At 44.7% G+C, this 24,940-nt stretch overlaps 1 protein-coding gene across 1 annotated transcript in view; it reads right to left on the bottom strand.

Moving 5' to 3' along the window:
- Positions 1–22,664, bottom strand: part of GLIS1 (GLIS family zinc finger 1) — a 217,202-nt gene extending 194,538 nt beyond the window's left edge. The window contains exons 1-2 of the mRNA XM_088479355.1: positions 22,561–22,664; positions 18,676–18,843 (exon numbers count right to left, since the gene is read on the bottom strand). Coding sequence (XP_088335481.1) covers positions 18,676–18,682 — 7 coding nt within the window. The 5' untranslated portion in view covers positions 18,683–18,843; positions 22,561–22,664. The remainder of the gene's footprint in view (positions 1–18,675; positions 18,844–22,560) is intronic.
- Positions 22,665–24,940: the final 2,276 nt, after the last annotated feature.

Here is a 24,940-nt window from a genome sequence, read left to right on the forward strand (position 1 = left end):
TTTCATATTCGGTCCACAGCTTGGAGGGGCCCATCTGCCTTGTCAAACACCTAGGTGTATGCTGTATATGGCTCCTACAACATTTTTGCTATGTACCCAGAATATAGTTACAACCCTGATCTTAGCATCACCCCATTTTGTGCTGGTGGGGACTCTGTTTACACATGCTACAGGGTGTTTGCTCTTCATTAGTGCGGCTCCAAGGCCCATTTGTGAGGCATCAAAATGAACCTCCACAGATCGACTGGGATTATGGTATCTGAGAGCAGCTGCCCTCACATTCAATTACCAAACTCCCAATTTGCATACTCTTTATTATTATACACTTGTCATTTGCTTTTATGGATTCCATTTTAATCAGAATGTGGCTAGCATTGTGTGGCCCCATTACTTCAGCCACATATCCTATACGTGACACACTAGAATGCTTTTCTGCTGTTGCTATGGTGACATCGCTTCCACCAGTCACCAGCGATCTGTCAGTTTTAGCTCTTTTATATCCCTTACATTCTAAATTCACTGTGGTGTTTGTTGCCTAGGTTATTAGAGGAGAGTTATAAATACCGTGTATGCATGAGTGCATAGTTACATTAATAATTAAAACACTATTTTTACTTTATTCAAAGTACTCTGAGTGCCTCCATATGGGCTTATGAGTTTATTACTACCTCTATGGCATGCACTCTGGCTGTAAAAAAAACTAATTTAAAATGGTCTTTATTATTTTATCTTATTTTTATTGTAATTTTCTATATTGGCAGGTACATTATTAAAAAATATAAGTGAAACTCTATAATGTTTTTGGGTCCTCTCGGGTTTCGCCTACATTCGAAGCAGATATCCGGGATTTCCTCTCACAATGCCCTCTACCCCGCTTATCGTCTGAGACGGCTTCTGCACTTAATGCCGAGATATCTGAGGAGGAGGTCGCCGCCGCTAATAAAATTCTGAAGAGTAACTAAGCCCCGGGCCCTGATGGCTTTATGGCCAGCTACTACAAGATCTTTCAATATCATCTTCTACCCCACTTGACGGTTTTAGGTGTTGCTGGATCCGAGTATAAGATCTCGTTATTTGCCGATTACGTTTTGCTTTCCCTCTCTTCTCCCCATACTTTTCTGCCAAATTTGTTCCAAATTCTCAATGCCTATGGTCGTTTGTCTGGCTATAAAATCAATTGGTCCAAAACTGAAGCCTTGCCTCGTCACATTACTCTGGCCTGCTTATCACTACTACAAAATAACTACAAATTCTCTTGGCAGCCTAACAAGATCCGATACCTGGGCATCTTCATTACAAACCACTATAGTACTCTCTAGAGAACTTCCTACCCTTGATATAGTCCATCAAAGCGGACCTGCACAGGTGGCAATTTCTTATCATCTCTTGGTTGGGTCGAATAGTGGTCCTTAAAATGAATATACTCCCACGCCTTTTATACCTGTTTCAAACTTTACTGGTTAAAGTTCCTGACTCAGCTTTAGCTCAGCTACATACCTGGTTTCTCCGTTTTGTATGGATGAATAAAGTGCAAAGAACAGGATTTTCAATTTTGCGGAGACCTGTGGTGGGAGGGGCTTCCTGGACATTCATTTATACTATTACGCCTCCCACCTGAGTCAAGCTAGAGCCTGGTTTGCCCCCTCCTCCACTCTCAGGTGGCTCCAACTAGAGACGGATCTCAGTCATGCTACCTCACTGGCCGCTCAACTACTACTTCCCTCCAAGTCCAGATTTCCTTACATTGGTTTGCATCCTGTCCTTAATTTTACTTGTCAGATCTGGGACTTTTGTGCCCGGCGCTTCAAACTCCTCTCGTCTCCCTCTTCCCTCATCCCTCTATGGGATAATCCTGCCTTTCCACCAGGCCAGTTCACGGTACGTGTAAGCCCCTGGGTCAGCAGAAATATCCGCTTTGTTATAGATATCATGAATAATGGTATATGTATGTTGTTACCGGGTATTGTATCTAATTTCGACTTCCCCGAGGTGAACTGTTTTCTATGTTTTCAGCTAAGACATTTTGTGTCCTCTCTATCTAGCCCCACACCACTTAGTTCCCTATCAAACTAGGAATCTCTATGTTATCGTAGTCGTCTAGCTCAGGGCATTATATCTACTATATATTCTCTCCTCCTATCGTGTGAGCAGTCTCCTTCACCATCGTTTGAACTTCAGTGGGAAAGAGACCTGGGTCCACCACCTGTTGGGCAGTCATGGTTTGATATTTATATATCTGTTTCAAAGTCATCTGTTTCGACCTTGGTGAAGGAGAATGCCTATATGGTCTTTTACCGCTGGTATCTGGTTCCTACTAGGTTGCATAAGATGTTTCCTTCTGTTTCCCCTCAGTGCTGGAGAGGATGCAGTGCCCTAGGTTCCTTTATTCATATATGGTGGACATGTCCCGAAATAGCGCTCTATTGGGACATGATTGCAAGTCTGTTAAGTAAAGTAATCAATGTTCCTATAATTAAGGATCCTTGGTCTTTTCTCTTGGGTCTTCCAATTGAATCTCTAGATACGGTCTCCAGTAAACTGATGGCACAAATATTGAACGCTGCCAGATGTCTCACTACATTATATTGGAAACGTGTAGATACTCCTTCCCTACGTCTAGTTACTGATAAAATCTGGCACTTGGCGAGCATGGAGAAAATTACCGCATATCTTAGTAATAGATCCTCTAATTTCTTACAGATGGACTCCTTGGTATAACTATCATAGTCCCTCATATAGTTCCCCTTCATTAGGTGGCCTTTCAGCCGTTCTGTTCTGACCGCTTGCCTTTAATGATTCATTTGTATTTTCATGGGATGTGTTTTTTACAGACTCTTTGATAACTATATTAGTACCATGTATCGATACTCCGAGTTCTAATATCTCGATTTTCTGTCGAGAGATTATACCAGTGAGGTCTCTCCTCTTTTCCCCTACCCCTTCCTTTTCCCTCCACCATGCCTTCATCCGTTTCTTCCCTTTCTCCCTTCACTTATCCTTCATTCTTCTTCTTCTTTTCTCTTCTCTTTTATTTTTGTTCCTATAGCTAATTTTGTACAATTGTTTATAATATATTGACAGTGGCGTAACTATGGAGGGTGCCGGGGGTGCGGTTGCTATGGGGCCCGGCGGCTTAAGGGGCCCGCCGGCCCAGCGACCGCACCCCCTGCACCCTCCATTTGGCGGGCGCCCGCTGAGATTGTGTTACCAGCGGGCGTCCGGCTTCTTCTCTCCCCCATGGCCCCCCCCCCCCGGCGCCAGCAGCAGCAGCCGGAGGACAGGGCTCACTCCTGAGAGCTCCGGCTTCCGGGTCCCGCAGTGCACTATGGGAGTGACGTCACTCCCATAGTTCCGAGGAGCGGGCGCCGGGGATGGACGGACAGTAGCAGGCACTGGAGCAGGGTTTAAGGTAAGTATTGTTTTGTTTTTTTGTGTGTATGTCGGTGTGCGGCGGGGGGGGCTTACTGTTGGGGCATAATATGGGGGCATTACAGGGGCCTGCCTTACTACTGGGGGCATGATATGGGGGCACTACAGGGGGCATTACAGGGGCCTGCCTTACTACTGGGGGCACTACAGGGGGGCATTACAGGGGCCTGCCTTACTACTGGGGGCACTACAGGGGGGCATTACAGGGGCCTGCCTTACAACTGGGGGCACTACAGGGGCCTTACTACGGGTTGCATCATATGGGGGCACTACATGGGCCTTACTCCTGGGAGCGTCATATGGGGGCACTACAGGGGCCTTACTACTGGGGGCACTATTGGGAGCATTACAACTGGGGGCACTACAGGTGCCCTTACTACTGGGGGCACTTAAAGGGGCATTACAGGGAGCATTACTACTGGGGGCACTACAGGGGCCCTTAATTACTACTGGTGGCACTGCAGGGGGCATTTCTACTGGGGGCACTACTACAGGGGGCATTACTTTTAGGTGCATTATTACCAGGGGGCATTGTTACCAGGCGCATTACTATAGGGGTGATTATTACTACTTGGGGCACTGCGTAAGGGGCACCATTACAGTGGGCATTGCATTAAGGGCACTATTACAATGGGCATTTAATGTTTTAGGTGAACTACTATGGGCATTGTGTAAGACCTAAGCTAGGGGGGCCCCTTAAAAATGTTGCTATGGGGCCCAAACAGTTCTAGTTACGCCCCTGTATATTGACACAATATATGTGTTTATATGTGTAGCATATTTTTTACACGTGTATTTGGCTTAGAATGCTTTATTTTTCTCATCTCAAAGCTAATGTTGTGGATGTCTTATACATTTAAAATTAAAATAAACCATTTAAAAAAATATAAGTGGTGTGGGTCAGAGGCTCTGAGCAAAGCTGGAATTATGTGATTTGCCTATTATGGCTGCCTCTGAGTACCAGTTCAGTGCTTAGAAGCAGTTAACTAAAATGATCTAATATTATGCAATGGGGAATACATCCCTTATGCTGGACATACACTATACAATTATCTGTCAGATGTCTCTCCAATCTGGCTGGTTGGAATGAAAATCTGGTAGTGTATGGGAGCAAATGACAATCAACCATATGATCTTAAACACTTGAAAATGGACAAAAATGTTTGTTCAAATTAGTTAAATTAGTTTGATTTAACCAATTTGTCTGAGAACAACCATTTTTGTCTGCTTTCCAGTGTTTGTTAGCAAATGGCAGATTGCCGTTTGCTCCCATACACTACCAGATTTTCATTCCAACCAGTCAGATTGGAGAGATTTCTGACAGATAATTGTATAGTGTATGCCCAACATTAGTAATACAGAAGTGAGGCGATAAACTCATAGCCTCACCCATAAACTGTTAAGCCCCACCCCTAAACACCCTGGAGCCAACCATGTTTTAAAACAACTATAGCCACAAGTTATAAAATGCTTAATGAAGGAGAAAGGTGGCAGAGTTATCCATCTCCTTCACTCAAACCAACCATAGAGGGGTATGACCCACCTCCATAATTACACCCATCCTTCAAAGTTCAGCTATAAAATCTGCCGAAGACACAGCAGTCGATGGCTTGAGTGAAAAAGGAAATGGTCATTAGCAGCAATTCAATTCCTCTGCAGAGAGACTTGGCCCCTTCCAAATTATAACCTGTTCCCCAAATTCAGATATAAACCCTACCAAAACCATAGCTGTGGATTGTTTGAGGGAATGACGAATCTGTCATTGGCAGTCATTGCTGCCAATTTAATCACTAGTGTACAATATATTTTAATTGTGCATAAAGCCGACTAGCTAAAATTCACTTTGCATATCAAATTAATCCCATTTACTCATAGTTCTGACCCTTTATGCGCCAATATTTTAAGATTGGTAAGATGGACAAAACTGCAACTCTGATGGCTGTTGTGTCACAATGGCAATAAAGGTGGAACCACTCACAACTGCATGGTAAAGAAATCAAATTCTATTGTGTTGCATCATACAATAAAATGGTTCTAAGCATTAATCCTATCATATTATTATTATTATTAGGGGTGTGACAGAGGGAGTCAGAAAAACATAGATTCAGCATAGGGATGGGATACATTTCCTATAGGTCAAGCTACAAATAAATGCCCCCAATCAAAAATGCAGGGTCAAAATCATTCACCCATCCTCAGCCGTAATCAGCATCCCTACTAATATACAAGGATAAGAATGGGTGGATCCTCAGCTAATGATGAACTGCAATCCTCAATATCCTTAGGGCTCCAAATTATTGGAGCAGAAACCAGGTACCTCCATGTCACATTACATTAGTCTAACCTATAATTGCAACCGCATGTCTCTTGTTTGGGGCCACATGCAGCATAACAGGCATTGGTGTCTATAGCCACTAGTCTAACATGAATCAGGACACTGCATTATAATAATGATATTCAGTGATAGCCCTGGTTCCCTGTGAAGTGATAGCCCTGGTTCCCTGTGAAGTGATAGCCCTGGTTCCCTGTGAAGTGATAGGCTTCATTCTCAGAAATGTTGGTTCAGTTGACAAAATGGTCCCCACCACTGTGAGGCAATGCATGCTGGGAGCTAAAACCCACCGACAGTTGATGAGCAAATGATTGTTTCAAATGTCTAAACACAGAGCAATTTTGTCAGGCTATCAGGTTGTTTTTAATCGGACTGACATAACTTCCTGTTCCTAGTGGCCAAATATGACTTGCGATCCCAATCAACATCCAAACAAATTTGGGGAGAAATGTATAAAACTATCCAAAGCAGTGATGTGCTGCAGGCAGCTCTCCGAACCATTACCTGCAGCCCCCAGGTCCTTCCTGATTTGTTGTCTTTGCTATAGCTTGTAACACTCGTTTAAAAGGTCTGCTTTTATGTTATTACAGATACTGTAGGTGCCCCTTTCATTGCTCAAATGTATACATTTAACTTACCACCATACCTGGCTACGCTTTCGGAACGGCCAGGGGGGCTCTAGAATATCGAGTGGCGCTTCCGGATGCCCGCAAAAGCAAGTCAAGTCTCCTGGAGGCTGGAGCCACCCGGGCGCAGCCGCCCACATCACTCAGGATGACAATGTTCACGTTGACTGGCATCATCAAGGCTCCGCCCCGTTTCCCAATGCCGGTAATCGCTGCATTGTGCAGCGGAGGACGGGGCTGCCATGACTCAATTGTGTTATCACGCCCCCCACTCCGCTGCTTTCCACAGTGCTGACAGCCAAAATATTTTGCAAGTATGCCTACTACTGAAATTAAGCGTGAAGTGCATACTTATCGGAGGTTGGAGGGCCATCCAATGCCACCCAAAGTGAATCAGGTTGCCTATCACTGCTCTAAAGAGTGGTGAAGTGGATAAGTGGTTGCTCATAACAACCAATCAGCTTCCAGCTAGCATGTATTAAGTACATTCCATAAAATGATAGGTAGAAGCAGTTTGGTTGCTTTTGGCAACTTCTCCAACTTTTTAGAAGGGTTGATACATGTTCCCCTTGATCATCTTCTGACCTTGGATCAGGGCCGTAACTAGGGGGGGGTGTGCGGTGCCAACACACAGGGCCCTGGGCGCTGCACCGTTGCTGCCCCAAGGTACCTGCATGTGGCTGGAAGGCTGCCTGAAACATCACCCTGCAGGGAGTACAGCTAATGTAGTACCGCCAAGGGACACTCCGGGTAGGCACCCTGCAGCCTGTGGAGCTACCAGGAACAGTGCTCTCCTTACCAGAGTTGGCTCTCCATAGGCGTCATGTCAAGACGTCACAGGTTTAGGGGCGGAACTGGCATAGGACGGCATAGGGTCTTGCTATGGCGATGCCTTGGTTTACCATAAAATTTAGTTACTTATTCTGTCATAAGCTGAGTGTACTAGATGGACCAATATGGGCCAATGGGGTTGGCTCAACCGCCAAATAACAGGATCTGATTAAAGTGGGCATCTATGTGTGTGGCACAATAGAGACAGATTAAGTTGTTTACGCTCAGGTAGAACATTTGCCAGTGTTTTATACAAGTTCTGCAATTTTGAACAAATGACTTACACAATAGATACTTTGTGATACACCTCACTTATTTCCCGTAATTGTTATAAAATCAGCAAATCCAGACGAAATTACAGATGTTTTAAACAGATCACTATTTTCATCTGAAAACAAACGGAGCTGTTGTTGAGTTTAATTTGGAGCATAACTCTGAAAATATTATTTCAATGTGGGGAAAAAAATGTATCTTCAGGATTAGCACAGCCCTAGTACAATGTAAATATGGCCTGATCTCAATTTTATAAAGCAACAAACAGCAATTAACAGCAGATTTTTTACATCTTCAACGTTTTTACAAATACGGATTGTTAAGTACACGAAGGAATATTTTTTTTTTCATACAGAACATACTACAGTCCTGGGGAATCACACCGGAACAATGTTTGTTTTACTAGATTCGCAAGGACAAAACCAGAATCCATGTTGATTATTTTATTGGCTTTCCAAATTCCACTGCACATGTTGGAACCAGCTATACAAGTCACATATGTGCATATCCCTTGAGACTTGCCTGACCAAACAGTATGATAACTCTTGCTGCTCCTGGTCAGTACGGAGCCATGCTCTGCTGCCTTTCCAAGATTATTATGAAGAACCATGGCAAAAGGTGGTTTCTCTTGCTGTAATAAGCAAAGCTCTATTGCCAGGTAATAGACCCATAAGCTTGTTATGCACACTTGGCAAATACCTGTACACAAACATGATATGACCACTATTAAAATTACCTTATAGTATACCAGCTGTTGCCCACGATGATATCACCTCTGCCAACTTTTTTTTATTTGAGGTGTTCTATTTGTATTGCGTTGCATTGGGGCCCTGTTGCGGGAGTGGCCATGTGACCAGCAGCGCTATACAGACTGGTGGCAGCAGCAACTTCACCCACCACTCACACCAATGTCACTGTGTGCCCTGTGCACAGACTGCAGTCTCCGATCCCCTAGGAGATTACAGATAACGTGTCCTATGCGTGTTAATACTACATGGATTGTGCAACTCAGTGAATGTTTACTTTAATCCGAATTTGCCAAAATAAAACATATCATTTATTTGTGTACTATATATAGTATTATCTTTGTGATGTTCCTTCTATGCGAGTTTGATAGGACACTGGCCTTCATTTTTACTGATAATTCCAAATCCGATCATGTTACAACCCTTCCTCCAGCCTCCCTCATGGTTGACACTCACTATTTCCCCTGTTATCCAAGCCCACATTCTGGGTGCTACCCTCAACTCGATCTACAGCATCACTCAACACATTCACCTAGATAAAGCTGGGCACACATGATTGGACAATGGGGGTCATTCAGACCCACTCGTGAGCGGCAATACGCTCCCAAGCGGGTCGATGTCCCCCACTGCGCATGCGCACGACGGAGGGAGCTCCGTCGTGCGCATGCGCGAGACCCGGAGAGAGAGCGACGGGCTCTCCATCGCTCCAGGTCTCGCACCAAAGGGGGCGTGCTGTCGATGTTGATTGAGCGTGCCGGGGGCGTGCCTGCCAGACGGAGGCGTTCCCATTGGAACGACTACCGTCTCAAGCCGGCCCCACTGACATCACTAGTGATGTCAGTGGGAGTGGTTTTGGCTCTGATAGAGCCAAAATCACTCTGGGGCTTGCGGCAGCGAGACCCTACCGCAGGGTCTCCGTCGCAAGCCCGATGGTCGCGATGGTAACCCACAGCTATGCGAGCGTCCATGAGGACGCTCCTAAAACAGGTAGGAGGGCCCTGATTCAGAGCGAGCGCTCTGGTCAGAGCGTTCAGCTCCGAATCAGGCCCAATGTACAAACGATGCGATATCATCAACAATTTCCCTAGAACTCCCGGACAAACGATACAGTGCTTACACACTTTGCAATCTTACAAACGACGGAATGATATATCGTGCATCGTTCTGTCGTGTGATCGTTAACGATATATTGTTTGCTTTCTAAACACCTGACAACCATCTTAAAGATTTCAGCAAAATGATAATACCCTCTCCATCTGTAAGCTCTCACAGCTGGCCACTACCTTCGTCAAGCTCATCTATACTCATCTACTATACTTGTCTTCTCCTTATGCGCGATTGTAATTTATGGTATAATTACGGACTGTCCTAAGCTGCTGAGTTTTGTGACCCCTTACAAATAAACATTAATGATAATAGAAGAAAACCGAACAAATCACAAATCAGCTACATGAGCTTAATTTAAAAACAAAACACCACCGTCATTTTCAGGCACAGAAAATCATAGGGGCCATTACCAAAAAGAGGCAGTAAAGATGTATTTAAACAGATACATTCATTGCAGTAAGCAAACACATCAGTGAACTTTTGGATTAGAAGAAAAAAAAAAAAAGGGCACATGACCAATGAGGCATACTTACCGACTTTCAGTGGCGTAACTAGGGTATTTGGAGCCCAGGGCAAATTTGAAAGGGGAGCCGCCCCCCCCCCCCCCCCAACATCCCGAAATGTGCGCGGTCACTTAAAAATGGGGCGTGTCAACATGACACACCCCTTTATTTTCACGCTGAACATTCCTATCCATAAGCACCTTAACCCCAGTAGTACCCCTTATACAGTACCCCCAGTATGCAGTTGTGGTCCCTCTTATGCAGGCCCATAGTAGTGCCCCTTATACAGTATCCCCAGTAGTGGTCCCCCTTATACAGCCCCCAATTAGTTCCCCTTACTCAGTGCCCCCAGTAGTGGTCCCCCCAAATGCAGTACCCTATGTAGTGTTCCCCCTTATGCAGTGCCCACAGTAGTAGTCCCCACAATGCAGTGCACCCAGTAGTGGTATCCCCTTATGCAGTGCCCTTTATATAGTGCCCCCAGTAGTAGTCCCCCCCCCTATGCAGTGCCCTTTATATAGTGCCCCCAGCAGTAGTCCCCACCCATGCAGGTTTCCCAGTAGTGGTCCCCTTATGCAGGCACCCAGTAGTGATCCCCCCTATCTAGTGCCCCCAGTAGTGGTCCCCGCAGTGCCCCTAGCAGTAAGCCCCTTATATAGTGCCCCGAGCAGTAGTCCCCCCCCCCTCCCATGCAGTCCCCCAGTAGTGGTCCCCCTGCTGCAGGCTCCCAGTAGTGACCCCCCCTATCCAGTGGTCCCTGTAGTGGTCCTTCCTGTTATTGCCCCCAGTTGTGGTCCCCCCAGTGCAGTGCCCCTAGTAGTAGGCCCCTTTTATAATGCCCCCAGTAGTAGTTCCCCCCCCACCCCCCCCAAGTAGTGGTCCCCAGTTGAGGTTCCCCCTCCCGATTAAGTGCCCCCTGTAATAGACCCCCCCCAGTAGAGGTCCTCCCAATAATGGTGCCCCCAGTAATAGCCCCCCCCAGTAGAGGTCCTCCTAATAATGGTGCCCCCAGTAATAGCCCCCCCCCCAGTAGAGGTCCTCCTAATAATGGTGCCCCCAGCAATAGCCCCTCCCCCCAGTAGAGGTCCTCCCAATAATGGTGCCCCCAGTAATAGCCCCCCCCCAGTAGAAGTCCTCCTAATAATGATGCCCCCAGTAATAGCCCCCCCCAGTAGAGGTCCTCCTAATAATGGTGCCCCCAGTAATAGCCCCCCCAGTAGAGGTCCTCCTAATAATGGTGCCCCCAGTAGTAGCCACCCCCCCATTGTTCCCCCACCCCAGTAGAGGTCCCCCCAGTGGTAGCCACCCCCGTTGTGCCCCCAGTAGTGCTGACAGGTTTTTAAAAATATATATATAAAAACATACTTACCTGAATCCACACTGCTGCTGCTGCTCCTCCAGTCCGCGCCGCCGCTCCCGCCGCCGCCCGCCAGTCCTCCCGGGCTGGCGCGCTCAGCATAATGGGACAGACGTCATGACGTCTGTCCCATTACCCACTGCAGGAGCCGGACGGAAGTCCGGCTCTTGCAGTGGGTGCTGCAGTGGGTGGCTGCTGTTTAACACACGCATCGCCGCCAGCGCTGGTGGCGATGCGCGTGTTATGCACAGCCTGAGCCCGCCTCCTGGCGCTATTGGGCAAGCGCTCCGGGGGAGGGAACGGGCTCAGGCGTGCAGCACAGGACCGGCGCTGGAAGCCTAGCGCCGGTCCTGTGTAAATGTGTAGTGCTGACCGCAGTCATTGCGGTCGGCGCTACACTGGTGGCTAACTAGGGCGGGCCGGAATCACTCGCTCCGGGGCTCGCAACAAAACGGGCGGCTGTCGATGTTATAGGTGGCTGTACAAACGGAGGCGTTCCCGAAGGAACGCCTGGCGTTTGTGGGCGGCCCTTCTGACATCACTCGTGATGTCAGTAGTGGACTTCCTGCTCTATTATAATCGCGACCATCGCCAGGCCGCACGCACAAGCTGTGGGTGGTCACCCACAGCTGTGCGAGCGGCCTGAAGGCTGGAATTTAACAAAAAAAGGAACGTCCTCATTCAGAGCGAGCGCACGCAAATAGCGTGCACCTCTGAATCAGGCCCTTAATTTTTACAAAAGCAGGTGAAAATGCACATTCTCACCTGCAATTGTAAAAATGAAGTTATCGGGTCATTCATCACCAAGGTAAAGCAGGAGATATCACAGATATCTCCTACTTACCTTCCTCTGGTGGAATGGCCCGCTGTCCCCATACACTAGTATCACAGATATCTCCTACTTACCTTCCTCTGGTGGAATGGCCCGCTGTCCCCATACACTAGTATCACAGATATCTCCTACTTACCTTCCTCTTGCGGAATTGCCACTGTCCCCATACACTAGCATCACAGATATCTCCTACTTACCTTCCTCTTGCGGAATGGCCCGCTGTCCCCATACACTAGCATCACAGATATCTCCTACTTACCTTCCTCTTGCGAAATGGCCAGCTGTCCCCATACACTAGTATCACAGATATCTCCTACTTACCTTCCTCTTGCGGAATGGCCAGCTGTCCCCATACACTAGCATCACAGATATCTCCTACTTACCTTCCTCTTGCGGAATGGCCAGCTGTCCACATACACTAGTATCACAGATATCTCCTACTTACCTTCCTCTTGAGGAATGGCCCGCTGTCCCCATACACTAGTATCACATATATCCCCTACTTACCTTCCTCTTGCGGAATGGCCCGCTGTCCCCATACACTAGTATCACAGATATCTCCAACCTACCTTCCTCTTGCGGAATGGCCCGCTGTCCCCATACACTAGTATCACAGATATCTCCTACTTACCTTCCTCTTGTGGAATGGCCCGCTGTCCCCATACACTAGTATCACATATATCTCCTACTTACCTTCCTCTGGCAGAATGGCCCACTGTCCCCATACATTAGTATGGGGACAGAATTCATCTTAAGGGCGGGAGCATTTGCCAACTTCAGATGGTGAATGCAACTCGATACCCGCTCCTTCCCTATGGAAAGGAGTCCAGGATCGCGAAAAGGGATCCTTTCGGATCCCTCCGACCCTGTCCAGCTCCTTCCACCGGACGTTGGGGCTCTTGTGTGCATACGTGACCTGTAGGTCGCGCATGCACACTCCCTTAGTGAAAAGATTCACTGCTCCGAAAAGGACAGACGATTTTTGGATCAACTGTTACCGCGCCGGAGCAATACTGAATTGCTCCGGAATCCGCAGCGAGTTAGAATGAAAAGTATCGGACCCCGATAATTAACAACATGAATAGGCCCCTAAATCATATCTAATGCTAGGTACATACCTAATGAAATTTACTCACGATCCCGCTGACTTAACAACTTTCAGAGCAAAACAAAATGATTGTGAGAACAACAGGTTTCAAGTGTATAGACTAGTGATATATCGTTCCAATCCAAATAATTATCTGTCCTAAGACCATCACAAACTATCGGCAGAAATGTTGGACACAGGATGGTAAATTTATATATACTTCAAAATGTGCATGATATCTGCTCTTTGTTAGAGAAATGTTGTGCAGCCGGTCAGATCCAATCATCCGAACTGGCTGGTTTGGGAAAGATAATCAGCCCTGGTGCAGCATACACACTCTGAAGGTAGACGACGTGTGTATGCAGCGATGCGACCGGTGACCCCACCGCCGTAGGCCAACATATCGGACGGCCTGCACACACTGCCCAACCGCCCGATATGTCGGCCCCTGTCACATCCCGCTGCATGGGGTCGTTAGTCGCATTGTCAAATTGACCTGAATGTAGGGCTGACAGGACGATGCGGCTGACAACCCCATGGGAGCACGAACCGCTCGACACACTGGACGATTTTTCCGATCTGTCGGAATTGGGCAAATCGTTAAAAAAATCGTTTAGTGTGCCCAGCTTCAGATTATGGGCCCGATTATTGCATAGTGTCTACCTAGTTTAAGGGCTCTCAGGCCAAGCAATATAAAACAATTGTTAGAACACCAGCATGGCCTATTGCACGTGCAACAAAAAGTTGCATAAGTCCCAGCTACATTGGAGTTTACAATTTTTACATTCACAGGTACAAAAACACACGCACCAGGGCCGTAACTAGGGGTGTGCGAGTGGTGCTGTTGCATCCACATCAGTCCCTGCCCTATTGGAGCTTACAGACGAAGGACTCTATTTACTACAATCCGCATTTAAAATGCGGTTGTAGTGTAATATTTCTGACTAAATTCGCATTTTGAATTTAGGAAATATCACATGGATGTACTACCATCTGCATGCAGGGACAGAGCTTGCGATAAAGCTCTGTCCCTGCTAATCCCCTTCACATACTCACTGTATTTTTTGCGGAAAATACAGTGAAAAGTATGTGTCCGTGCATGTGCCGCCGGCCGCCGATACACCCCTCCATGACCACCCCCCCGCAATTGCACCATAGCCCCCCACCGCGATCGCACCCACCGCGCGACCCGCCCTTCCCCCAACTTGCACTTACCTCCGGTGAGGTCCTCTGGGGCTCCGGTCAGCTGATCTCTCAGCTCCTGCACTAAGACCCCGGTCAGCTGCTCTATGTCCAGGGTCACAGTGCACGTGCCGGGAGACCAGCTGACCGGAGCCCCAGAGGACATCACCAGAGCACCAATCATCGGTAGTGGACTCAGGTAAGTGGGTTTTTTTTTACAGCGATCAGTGTGTGACCACACACCTGATCACTGGGGCCGATTCCCAGCTCTGCCTTTCAGAGTTGGGGACTCGGGGGAAACCCTGGATAACGCCATCTCCAGGTGGAGTTATCACAGGGCTTCCCCCGGTATTTTTTCACATTTTATTTTTAGTAACTCTTGCCAGATCACATTTCCCATTACAATTATGGGAAATGCAATTTATGTGAAACTAAAATAATGTGAAAAGGGTGTGAAAACATACTATTTCACTTTATTTTAGTAAAAATAATGTTAATAAATAGAGCCCTAAGGGCGGGAGGTGCTAAGCTCAGGAAAGTGATCAATTGGAAAGTGATAAACTACAGACCAATCAGCTCCTAACTGTCATTTTTTCAAACACAGCCTGTAACATGACAGTTAGGAGATAAGTGGCTGGTAGTTTATCACTTTCCAATGTATCACTTTCCAGAGCTTAGTATATCTCACCCTAACATATTAATATAATTAAATATATATATTTAAAAAAAAAAATCATAATTGAAAAATAGGTGTTAAGAAACAAATATTACTGTCAAATTGTTCCACTTAACGATTATAAAAATAAAAGTCATCAAAAGCTTTGTACCACTTTCATCAGGACCCCGAACCACAGCCCAGCAAACAAAGGAAGCAGACACACGGGCTCTGCACAGATTACTGAATCTAGTAGCTCTCATCAGACTTATGGATTCAATTATCTCATACTGTAAATAAACAGTTTTTAGATTAAAACAAACCCCCTCTCTCTCCTTAGAGTTGCATCATGTTAAAAGGTATAAGGCACAGAAACAAAATAAGTGGGGTCACAGCTAGTATATCATACAGCCTAAAATCTGTAAATGATTTATCCATCACACAGCCTGGTATGTTATCATACGGTAACCCCTAAATTATCTACAGGCAACTGGCAGCCATTAAAAACCACAGCTTTGGTATAAAATGACAGTCATACACTACAACAAAAAACATCGACAACGTAACAATATCAGTGCAATATAACCCATCCCTATTTCACAATGTTTTCATCATTTAATGTCAAATGTGGGAAACTAGAAATAAATACAATTGTCCAGAAATATCACTTTATGTAATTCAAGGATTAATGTCTTTCCCTTCCTTGTTTTTCCCGATTTCATCTGCCAATCTGATTGTGAGACCAAATTGCACATAAAGAAATTGTTACGACGGGTGTAAATCCTGTAACTTCCATCAGTGAATGGCCACGCACCTATATACCGGGGTTAATAATCAGATGTCTGCACTATACAGAGTTCCCATGTTTGGAGATGAAGTGAGGTGATTTCTTTCTGTGTATGGTCAGTTTTACTGGTACTGAATATATGAACCTAAACAGGTAATATACATTGTCTTTTATCAGACCTGTTTTTACTATTCTGTGACAGATACATACATAAATGTTAAAACATTCTGCAAAGTATTTCTTTGTCGGGCATATAACTATAAATATGGCTTTATTCTGATCCCTTGCTTCCTGGACATCTGCAAGGTTTAGGAGAATGCCATTCCTGCACATAATTACTCAAAGGAACAGTAATACGGCCTATTCCCATTCTAAGGGCCGCATTCAATTACAAGCAAAAAGCCGTTTTCGCGTGGTTTTTAGCAATAATTTTGCGGGGTTTTTTTTACTCCGTATTCAATTCCATTCTGTTTCACCTATGCGGAAAGTCAATGCACTGAAATAGGCGATATTTTTTCTCCTCAATACTGCTTTATGCCATTCTTCACCACTTTTACAAGGATGCTAATAACAAGGATTTTAAACAACTTCAGTACCCCAAATAGTTTTATTAGGGCTATTGGAACACCTCTACATTGATCCTCAATGTTAGTCCATCTTTTTTTGGGGGGGGTAAGTCTGATTTCCCCAAGTCTGACAGTACTTTCCGCCTGTTCTGCATTCGCTGCTTGCCATTTTCGCCTGTTTTGGAATTGAATACGACAGAAAGCGGGAATGCACACGATAAGTTTCCGCATCCAAAACACGCAATGTCGAGCAGGAAAAACTTTTCTGCGGGTGCAAAACTAATTGAATACAACCCTAAGTATGATACTGGTGTAGCATCCCTTCAGCTTCATCAGCCTCGATTTGGGTAGGGGTTTATTACGTTTCATGAGGAACAACAACCCATTCATATTACATTCAGGTTCACAACAATTAGGACAATAGCCTGTCAATGTCCCCCAGGATAATTTATATAACTTCATTCACAAACTTTATTTAAAATTAAACAACAAATGTGCAATAAGCCATAGTAGCCAATCAGCTTTGATAAATCAAGTGAAAGTTAGGCAATTAAAGTCAATCTGATTGGCTGCTGTGCATTGTAGAACATTTGTACTTCAGTAATTTATGCTAATAAACTCCAGTGTGTCTGTTTTAAATTAAGATTGTGTAAGGGATTGTTTGGAGAAATGAACATAAGTAAAACAAATGGAGTAAAAACACAGTTTAAACAAACATATTGATATGTACGTGCAGAACTGTCTGTTAGGGGTAAATTTACAAAAGTGCGGACTTTTAGAAGTGGAGATGTTGCCCTTAGCAACCAATCAGATTCTACTTATAATTTATCTAGCACCTTCTAGAAGATAATAGCTAGAATCTCATTGGTTGCTATGGGCCACATCTCCACTTCTAAACACCTGGACTTTAGTAAATATAACCCCTTAGAGCTTATTTTTATGGCATATACATGACTAACCCAAAATATTCACACAATTAGCACAATAGAAGGAGACCCCCGGCAATACATATTTTGAAGCTAATAATTTGTATTAGAGCATTTTAGAGAGTAAGCACAAGTGACACAAAAGTATAATTATAAAAAATGAACATTCAAAAAAAAAAAATATTCAAAAGTTTTTAATATCAAAAGAAATCAAATAATGTATACTATAAATGTTACTGCAGCCTATCCATAATAGAGTATAATGAATCACGTGGACTTACAGCGGTGTGTAAATAATGATAAAGTAAATAAAAAAGTGGCTAATGTCAACATTATCTAGGTAGTCATTAGAGGTGTCTAAAAAAAACAAAACAATCTGAAGCAGTTCTAAAAATTCCCAGATGTCAGGTTCAGTTTTGTTAGTAACAAAAACCAGGAAAAGGGAATTGGAGAAATTCAATGAGCACAGGATGAAAAGGTCACAGGTATGTAGATATGAATATAATATAGACAAATCCACAATCATAAAAAACAATTAAACCCACTATCCAATAGGGGTATACAAATTATTGTTAGTTGTGTGGAGGTGCTCCCCTGAGAGTATGAATTGATAAGAGGAATGGAGGAGAAAGAAGAACTCTCTGGTTGTGGTCACTCTTTAATGATACTAGATTGATAATTAATAAATAACATTTATTAGGTATGCATTAAAATGTCTGCCAAAAAAGAGTACAGATCCTCGATAGCAAAATTTACAATAATACATAATCAATAATAGACAAAACAAAACACAATACTAAACACTAATATGGGAAGCATAGTGAAATATGAGTCAGTGGAGTGACATCAGGAGAAAGGGTTATATTCAATATAAGTATGGTCATATAGCAAAAAATCACTAAATGAGCCCCCCTCGAGATGTCATCTCGAGGGGGGCTCATTTAGTGATTTTTTGCTATATGACCATACTCCTGATTATGTATTATTGTAAACTTTGCTATCGAGGATCTGTACTCTTTTTTGGCAGACATTTTAATGCATACCTAATAAATGTTATTTATTAATTATCAATCTAGTATCATTAAAGAGTGACCCCAACCAGAGAGTTCTTCTTTCTCCTCCATTCCTCTTATCAGTTTTGTTAGTAACAGACAATAATAATAAACATAATAATATTAAATTGTCTTTTTTATACATTTAAATTGTAAAATGTTCAATTATCATAAATATCTTATTTTAAATTTATCTCTGAACCGTAACATTTAAGATAAAATAGTGAATGGCATAAAGGAATATTTTTGGATATTATCTGAATATAAACACACTGAGAAAGTCAATTTTTCCATACAGAAACATCCACAAGATCTGACCAATACCCTAACAAATATTCTGTCACTGTCTTTGGGACCCCGAAGGTATCAGTTTCCCGGACTCACCTGTCATGATGCTGTAATCCTAACCTGAACTTTATCCGTCCCACGACACAGGGAGAACTAGGATTCTTCGGTGTGACTTGTGGCTGGCTAGCTGACACTCTACATGCCATCTATGAGAGCCTGTCCATGCCAGGTCCCAGGACACAGAATAGGAGTAGAGAGCGTGGTCTGCGGATGGACGGAGAAATGAGTGAAGGAGGTTTCTTCTCATCACTAATAGTATCATGCACACACCCCTCTATCTATAGCACACACCCAAATAACGACAAGGATCCCTGCACCCCGGTATAACATATAATGGGGACAGGATTTCTGACATGATGTATCAGTGTGACACTTTTATCATATACTGTATAAGGGTTTATAAATACAGGACAGGTATGAGAAAGTGCCAAATGCATCCAATTTACAGTGTGTGAATAATTGGCTTAAACCTACAATGTACAGCCTAGTCTGACTGTTCCCACTAATTACAATAAAGAATTGCACTTCAATCTCCACTGCACAGACTGAGGGTGTCAGCACAGCATTCTCTACATCACATCTACACTGTATGGTGTCTCTCAGTACATCATCTCCACTGCACAGACTGAGGGTGTCAGCACTGCATTCCCTTCATCACATCTACACTGTATGGTGTCTCTCAGTACATCATCTCCACTGCACAGACTGAGGGTGTCAGCACTGCATTCCCTGCATCACATCTACACTGTATGGTGTCTCTCAGTACATCATCTCCACTGCACAGACTGAGGGTGTCAGCACTGCATTCTCTACATCACATCTACACTGTATGGTGTCTCTCAGTACATCATCTCCACTGCACAGACTGAGGGTGTCAGCACTGCATTCCCTGCATCACATCTACACTGTATGGTGTCTCTCAGTACATCATCTCCACTGCACAGACTGAGGGTGTCAGCACTGCATTCTCTACATCACATCTACATTGTATGGTGTCTCTCAGTACATCATCTCCACTACACAGACTGAGGGTGTCAGCACTGCATTCCCTGCATCACATCTACACTGTATGGTGTCTCTCAGTACATCATCTCCACTGCACAGACTGAGGGTGTCAGCACTGCATTCCCTGCACAACATCTACACTGTATGGTGTCTCTCAGTACATCATCTCCACTGCACAGACTGCGGGTGTCAGCACTGCATTCTCTACATCACATCTACACTGTATGGTGTCTCTCAGTACATCATCTCCACTGCACAGACTGAGGGTGTCAGCACTGCATTCCCTGCATCACATCTACACTGTATGGTGTCTATCAGTACATCAACTTCACTGCACAGACTGAGGGTGTCAGCACTGCATTCTCTACATCACATCTACACTGTAAGTACATCATCTACACTGCACAGACTGAGGGTGTCATCACTGCATTCCCTGCACAACATCTACACTGTATGGAGTCTCTCAGTACATCATCTCCACTGCACAGACTGAGGGTGTCAGCACTGCATTCTCTACATCACATCTACACTATATGGTGTCTCTCAGTACATCATCTCCACTGCACAGACTGAGGGTGTCAGCACTGCATTCTCTACATCTACACTGTATGGTGTCTCTCAGTACATCATCTCCACTGCATAGACTGAGGGTGTCAGCACTGCATTCTCTACATCACATCTACACTGTATGGTGTCTCTCAGTACATCATCTCCACTGCACAGACTGAGGGTGTCAGCACTGCATTCTCTACATCACATCTACACTATATGGTGTCTCTCAGTACATCATCTCCACTGCACAGACTGAGGGTGTCAGCACTGCATTCTCTACATCTACACTGTATGGTGTCTCTCAGTACATCATCTCCACTGCACAGACTGAGGGTGTCAGCACTGCATTCTCTACATCACATCTACACTGTATGGTGTCTCAATACATCATCTCCACTGCACAATATAAGGGTTTGGATCCTGAGACTCACCATTTATATTGCACAGTATGAAAGTCTCAATACAACATCTGTGTGAAGTGATCAACATCGCATATCCATTGCACAATATGAGGGTATTATTACTGCTTCTCCACACACTAATGATTAGGAAGACCAGCACCCATGTGGGATGCAGTCAGGAAGCCGACGGTCGAAATGCCGACTGCCGGCTTCCTGACTGTGGTGCAATCCCGACAGAGGACAAATGATAGGCGTCGAAATCCCGACGCCTATCATTATCCCTACGCCGGTAGCCCGATGCCCGGCATTACGAGCGAAGATAAGCCTGGCGGCTGGAGTGGACAGCCGCTGGAGGGTTAGATTAGGGGCTCCCGGGGGGGACTTACGGTTAGGCACCCCCTCGGGAGGGTTAGGGTTAGGCTAGGGGAAGGGGGTTACGCACCCCTTGGGGGAGGTTAGGGTTAGGCACCCCGCCGGGAGACTTAGGTTTAGGCTGCGGGGAGGGAGGGTTAGGTTTAGGCACTAGGGAGGGGGAGGTTAGGGTTAGACACCCAAAGGGAGAGTTAGGGTTGGGGGGTGGGGAAGGTTAGGGATAGGTACTATACTTACCGATTGGGATTTTCAGTGGTGCTGGTTTTACGGCGTCGGGATTTGAACCGCCGGACATAGTAATGATTAGGAAGACCAGCACCCATTGCACAGGAATGTATGAGGGTCTCTGTAATGCACTGTATAAGGTCTCAGTATGGCATATCCACTGCACAGCAATGTATGAGTGTCTCTGTAATGCACTGTAAAAGGTCTCAGTATGGCATATCCACTGCACAGCAATGTATGAGGGTCTCTGTAATGTATTGTATAAGGTCTCAGTATAGCATATCCACTGCACAGCAACATATGAGGGTCTCTGTGATGCACTGTATAAGGTCTCAGTATAGTATATCCACTGCACAGCAACGTATAAGGGTCTCTGTAATGTACTGTATAAGGTCTCAGTATAGCATATCCACTGCACAGCAATGTATGAGGGTCTCTAATGCACTGTATAAGGTCTCAGTATAGCATATCCACTGCACAGCAACGTATGAGGGTCTCTGTAATGCACTGTATAAGGTCTCAGTATAGCATATCCACTGCACAGCAATGTATGAGGGCCTCTGTAATGCACTGTATAAGGTCTCAGTATAGCATATCCACTGCACAGCAATGTACAGTATGATGGTCTGTATAGTGCACTGTATAAAGGCCCCCATACATCAGCAATTGATTGCAGCAATTCTGCAATTTGCAATCGATGGTGTATAAAAATCTTTCCCTTTTTCAATCGATTGTGGCAACTCTGCAATCGATTAAAAAAGGGAAAGATTTTTATACACTATCGATTGCAAAATTGCAGTCTGCACTTAAGAGTCTGCACAGCATCTTCACTGCATAATACTGTATAAAAGGCTGCACAGCATCTTCAGTGCACAGTAATGTGGGGGACTCTGTATTACAATGTAGAAGGGGCTGCACAGTAATGTGTGAGGGTCTCTCCTCAATGCACTGTAAAAGGGTCTGCACAGCATCTTCACTGCACTGTGACAGCAGCTCTCATCCACTCAGTACAGTAAAATGATTGATAGATAGATAGATAGATAGATAGATAGATAGATAGATAGATAGATAGATAGATAGATAGATAATCTATTACTGAATATTCAGTATAACACAATAATAATGAGCATCACTACCTACTATGCATATGCTGCCCAGAACGCTGATATGACACAGCCACCATATAGTACAGAAGAGAGGCCGCTGCCCGTATTAGTGCCATCTAGCCTGGTATTTATTGCACTTTGTGGGAGATAATGTAACATCCCACACTCCAATGAGCATCACATGGTTAAGTAATTCCCCTATGAAGGACGCAAGTCCCCAATGCCAGTCATAGACCCTGTCGTGAAAGACAGGCTCTTACCTGCATTAAGCTGATACCATTCTGCTCTGTGCATGTCATCAAGGACCCTTCCTGTCCCTATCCCGGTCCCCGAGCTTCCCATAGCTCTGCTCCATGCACTCTCACTGCTGTATGCGCTCTGCCAGCGTTCAAACCGCCCGGTCCTAAACTCACCTCACCTGAGAAGGTAACCAGCTCCCCCTGGAGTTTATGGTGCAGTACTACAGAATGACAAATCAATAATGTTCTAAGACCGAAATGTATACTCTGGCTGTACAGTTTGTAACAGCTGGTAAGTCATAAGTGGAATGACATACATGACTGAATATGTACAACTGTAATCTTCATACGTAATATGTATATGATTTCCTCCAGAGAGAGAGAGAATGCAATACACTCCTCATGTAACTTCTAGATAATATATTAGTGATTGATTGATTGATTCAAGGCCGTAACTAGGGTGGTACGACCTGTGCCATGGCACAGGGCACCGCAGGGCAGGGGGCACTGTCTGAGCCTGTAAATTTTCCTGTTTATTATCATTCTCACTTGTAGCTTCCTCTGCTTTTATCCCCTGCATCTCCTGGCCTCCCCTGTCTCTTCCCTGGCCCTTCCCCATGAGGCCATGGCCCTTTTTCAGGTGCACTATCTTATGTCCCTATTTATTAAATGGTGTGTGGAGGGGGTGCCAATGCTCTCTCTGGCACAGGGCACAAAAAAGTCTAATTATGGCTCTGGATTGATTGATTGATTTTCCGGCTTTTGGCACCATCATAATAATCATTCATATGTAACTTTATTAGAAAAATAGTTTTGTTTTTAGTGAATGTTGTATATTTACGTTACACCGCAAAACAAAGCCTAATGGAGCATACACACGGTCAGATTTGTCAGATGTGTCAGATGAACGATTGAACGATTTGAACTATTTTACCAAAGTTTTGAACAATTTGAACGATTGAACGATTTTTGACTGCATTAAAATGAATGGAATCGTCCAAGTCAGACTGCAAACACATCAGATGTCAGATATCGTTATCTGACCATTGGGAACGCGCATCGTTCATTGTCCATCGTTCAGGTATGTCAGATTTGTCAGATTTTCCTTCAGATATGAACGACTGAACGATTTTTAAATCGTTATCGTTCATATCTGAAGGAAAAATCTGACTATGTGTATGCACCAGCTGGGTGCACAATGTACAAGGTATCGTATGAAATACGGATCGGAACGATATATCGTACACATCTTATGGTGGAAAACGGCCGGTCCGTCGTACACGATAGTCATTCATAGAAATGTCTCATCTGTTGTTCTGCATGGCAGATGGGACAATGCAATGAACGACGCGGTGCAGTTACATAGCATGGAACGATACATTGGGCCATCGTATGTCAGATCATGCAGTGTGTACGGCAAGTGCAATGTATCATTACAGCGCATTGCACCGTGTATCCAGCTTAACATTAAACTACAACCTGTACACAATACAATGAAAATAGTTGCATAACACAATCAGGGGTGCCAAGAGGGGGTGTTACGAAGTAACTGGGCCCAGGCTTTTTTGAAGGTCCAGAAAGGGACCCGTGCCAGCTGTAGAGGGGGACAAATACTCCCGCTTCACAGCATGCACATATTAGTTTTAATTTATTTTTGAAAATCACGTCCCTCCATTATCACCTGGCCGCGCCATATGTCTCGACAACCCTGCATGTAAAACAGCAACTAAGACATCACACATTACCAAAGACTTTTTTTTTTCTGTTGTGTTTTGTTAAATTGTTTATTGAGGTACCATTAATTCTGAAGTAGGGAACTGGAAAAACATGTGACTTCAACATTAACTCCAACGAACAGTGTCTTGGGTTGAGTTATTCTAACTAAAGCCGCGTAGACACAGTCAATATTTTAAACGACTGAACGATAACGATATCGTAGTCGTTCACCATATCGGCCAGTGTGTACGCAAAAATGATGAACGATAACGACCAACGATGCGCTCATCGCCCGAACATGCAGGCCAACCTGACGATATTGTCAGGTTGTTGAATGCCCGGGGATGAGGGAGGGTGCCCGGCACTGAACGATATCGTTCAGTGTGTGTGCTCAATGTCGTTAACGACATTGAGTACCGTCCTGCCGGGGACACACTAAACGATGTTGCTCATGGAGCGAATTGTCTAATGTGTATGCCCCTTAAGGGCCGGATTCAATTACATGCGGTAATTTACCACGCTTGGAAAAGAGGAACCTTGAAAAAGATCCAGTTTTGGATGAAAACGCTTTGGTGGGGACAGTTCAATTGATTTTGTAGAGAAGACCATACTGAGGACAAGAGGAGGATTATTTGTACGATGGAGCCCCATTTATCTACATCAGTTATCTCTCTCTAATATGAGT

This window comes from Taudactylus pleione, unplaced genomic scaffold, assembly GCF_031769625.1.
Source record: "Taudactylus pleione unplaced genomic scaffold, aTauple2 ptg000230l, whole genome shotgun sequence".
NCBI lineage: Eukaryota > Metazoa > Chordata > Amphibia > Anura > Myobatrachidae > Taudactylus > Taudactylus pleione.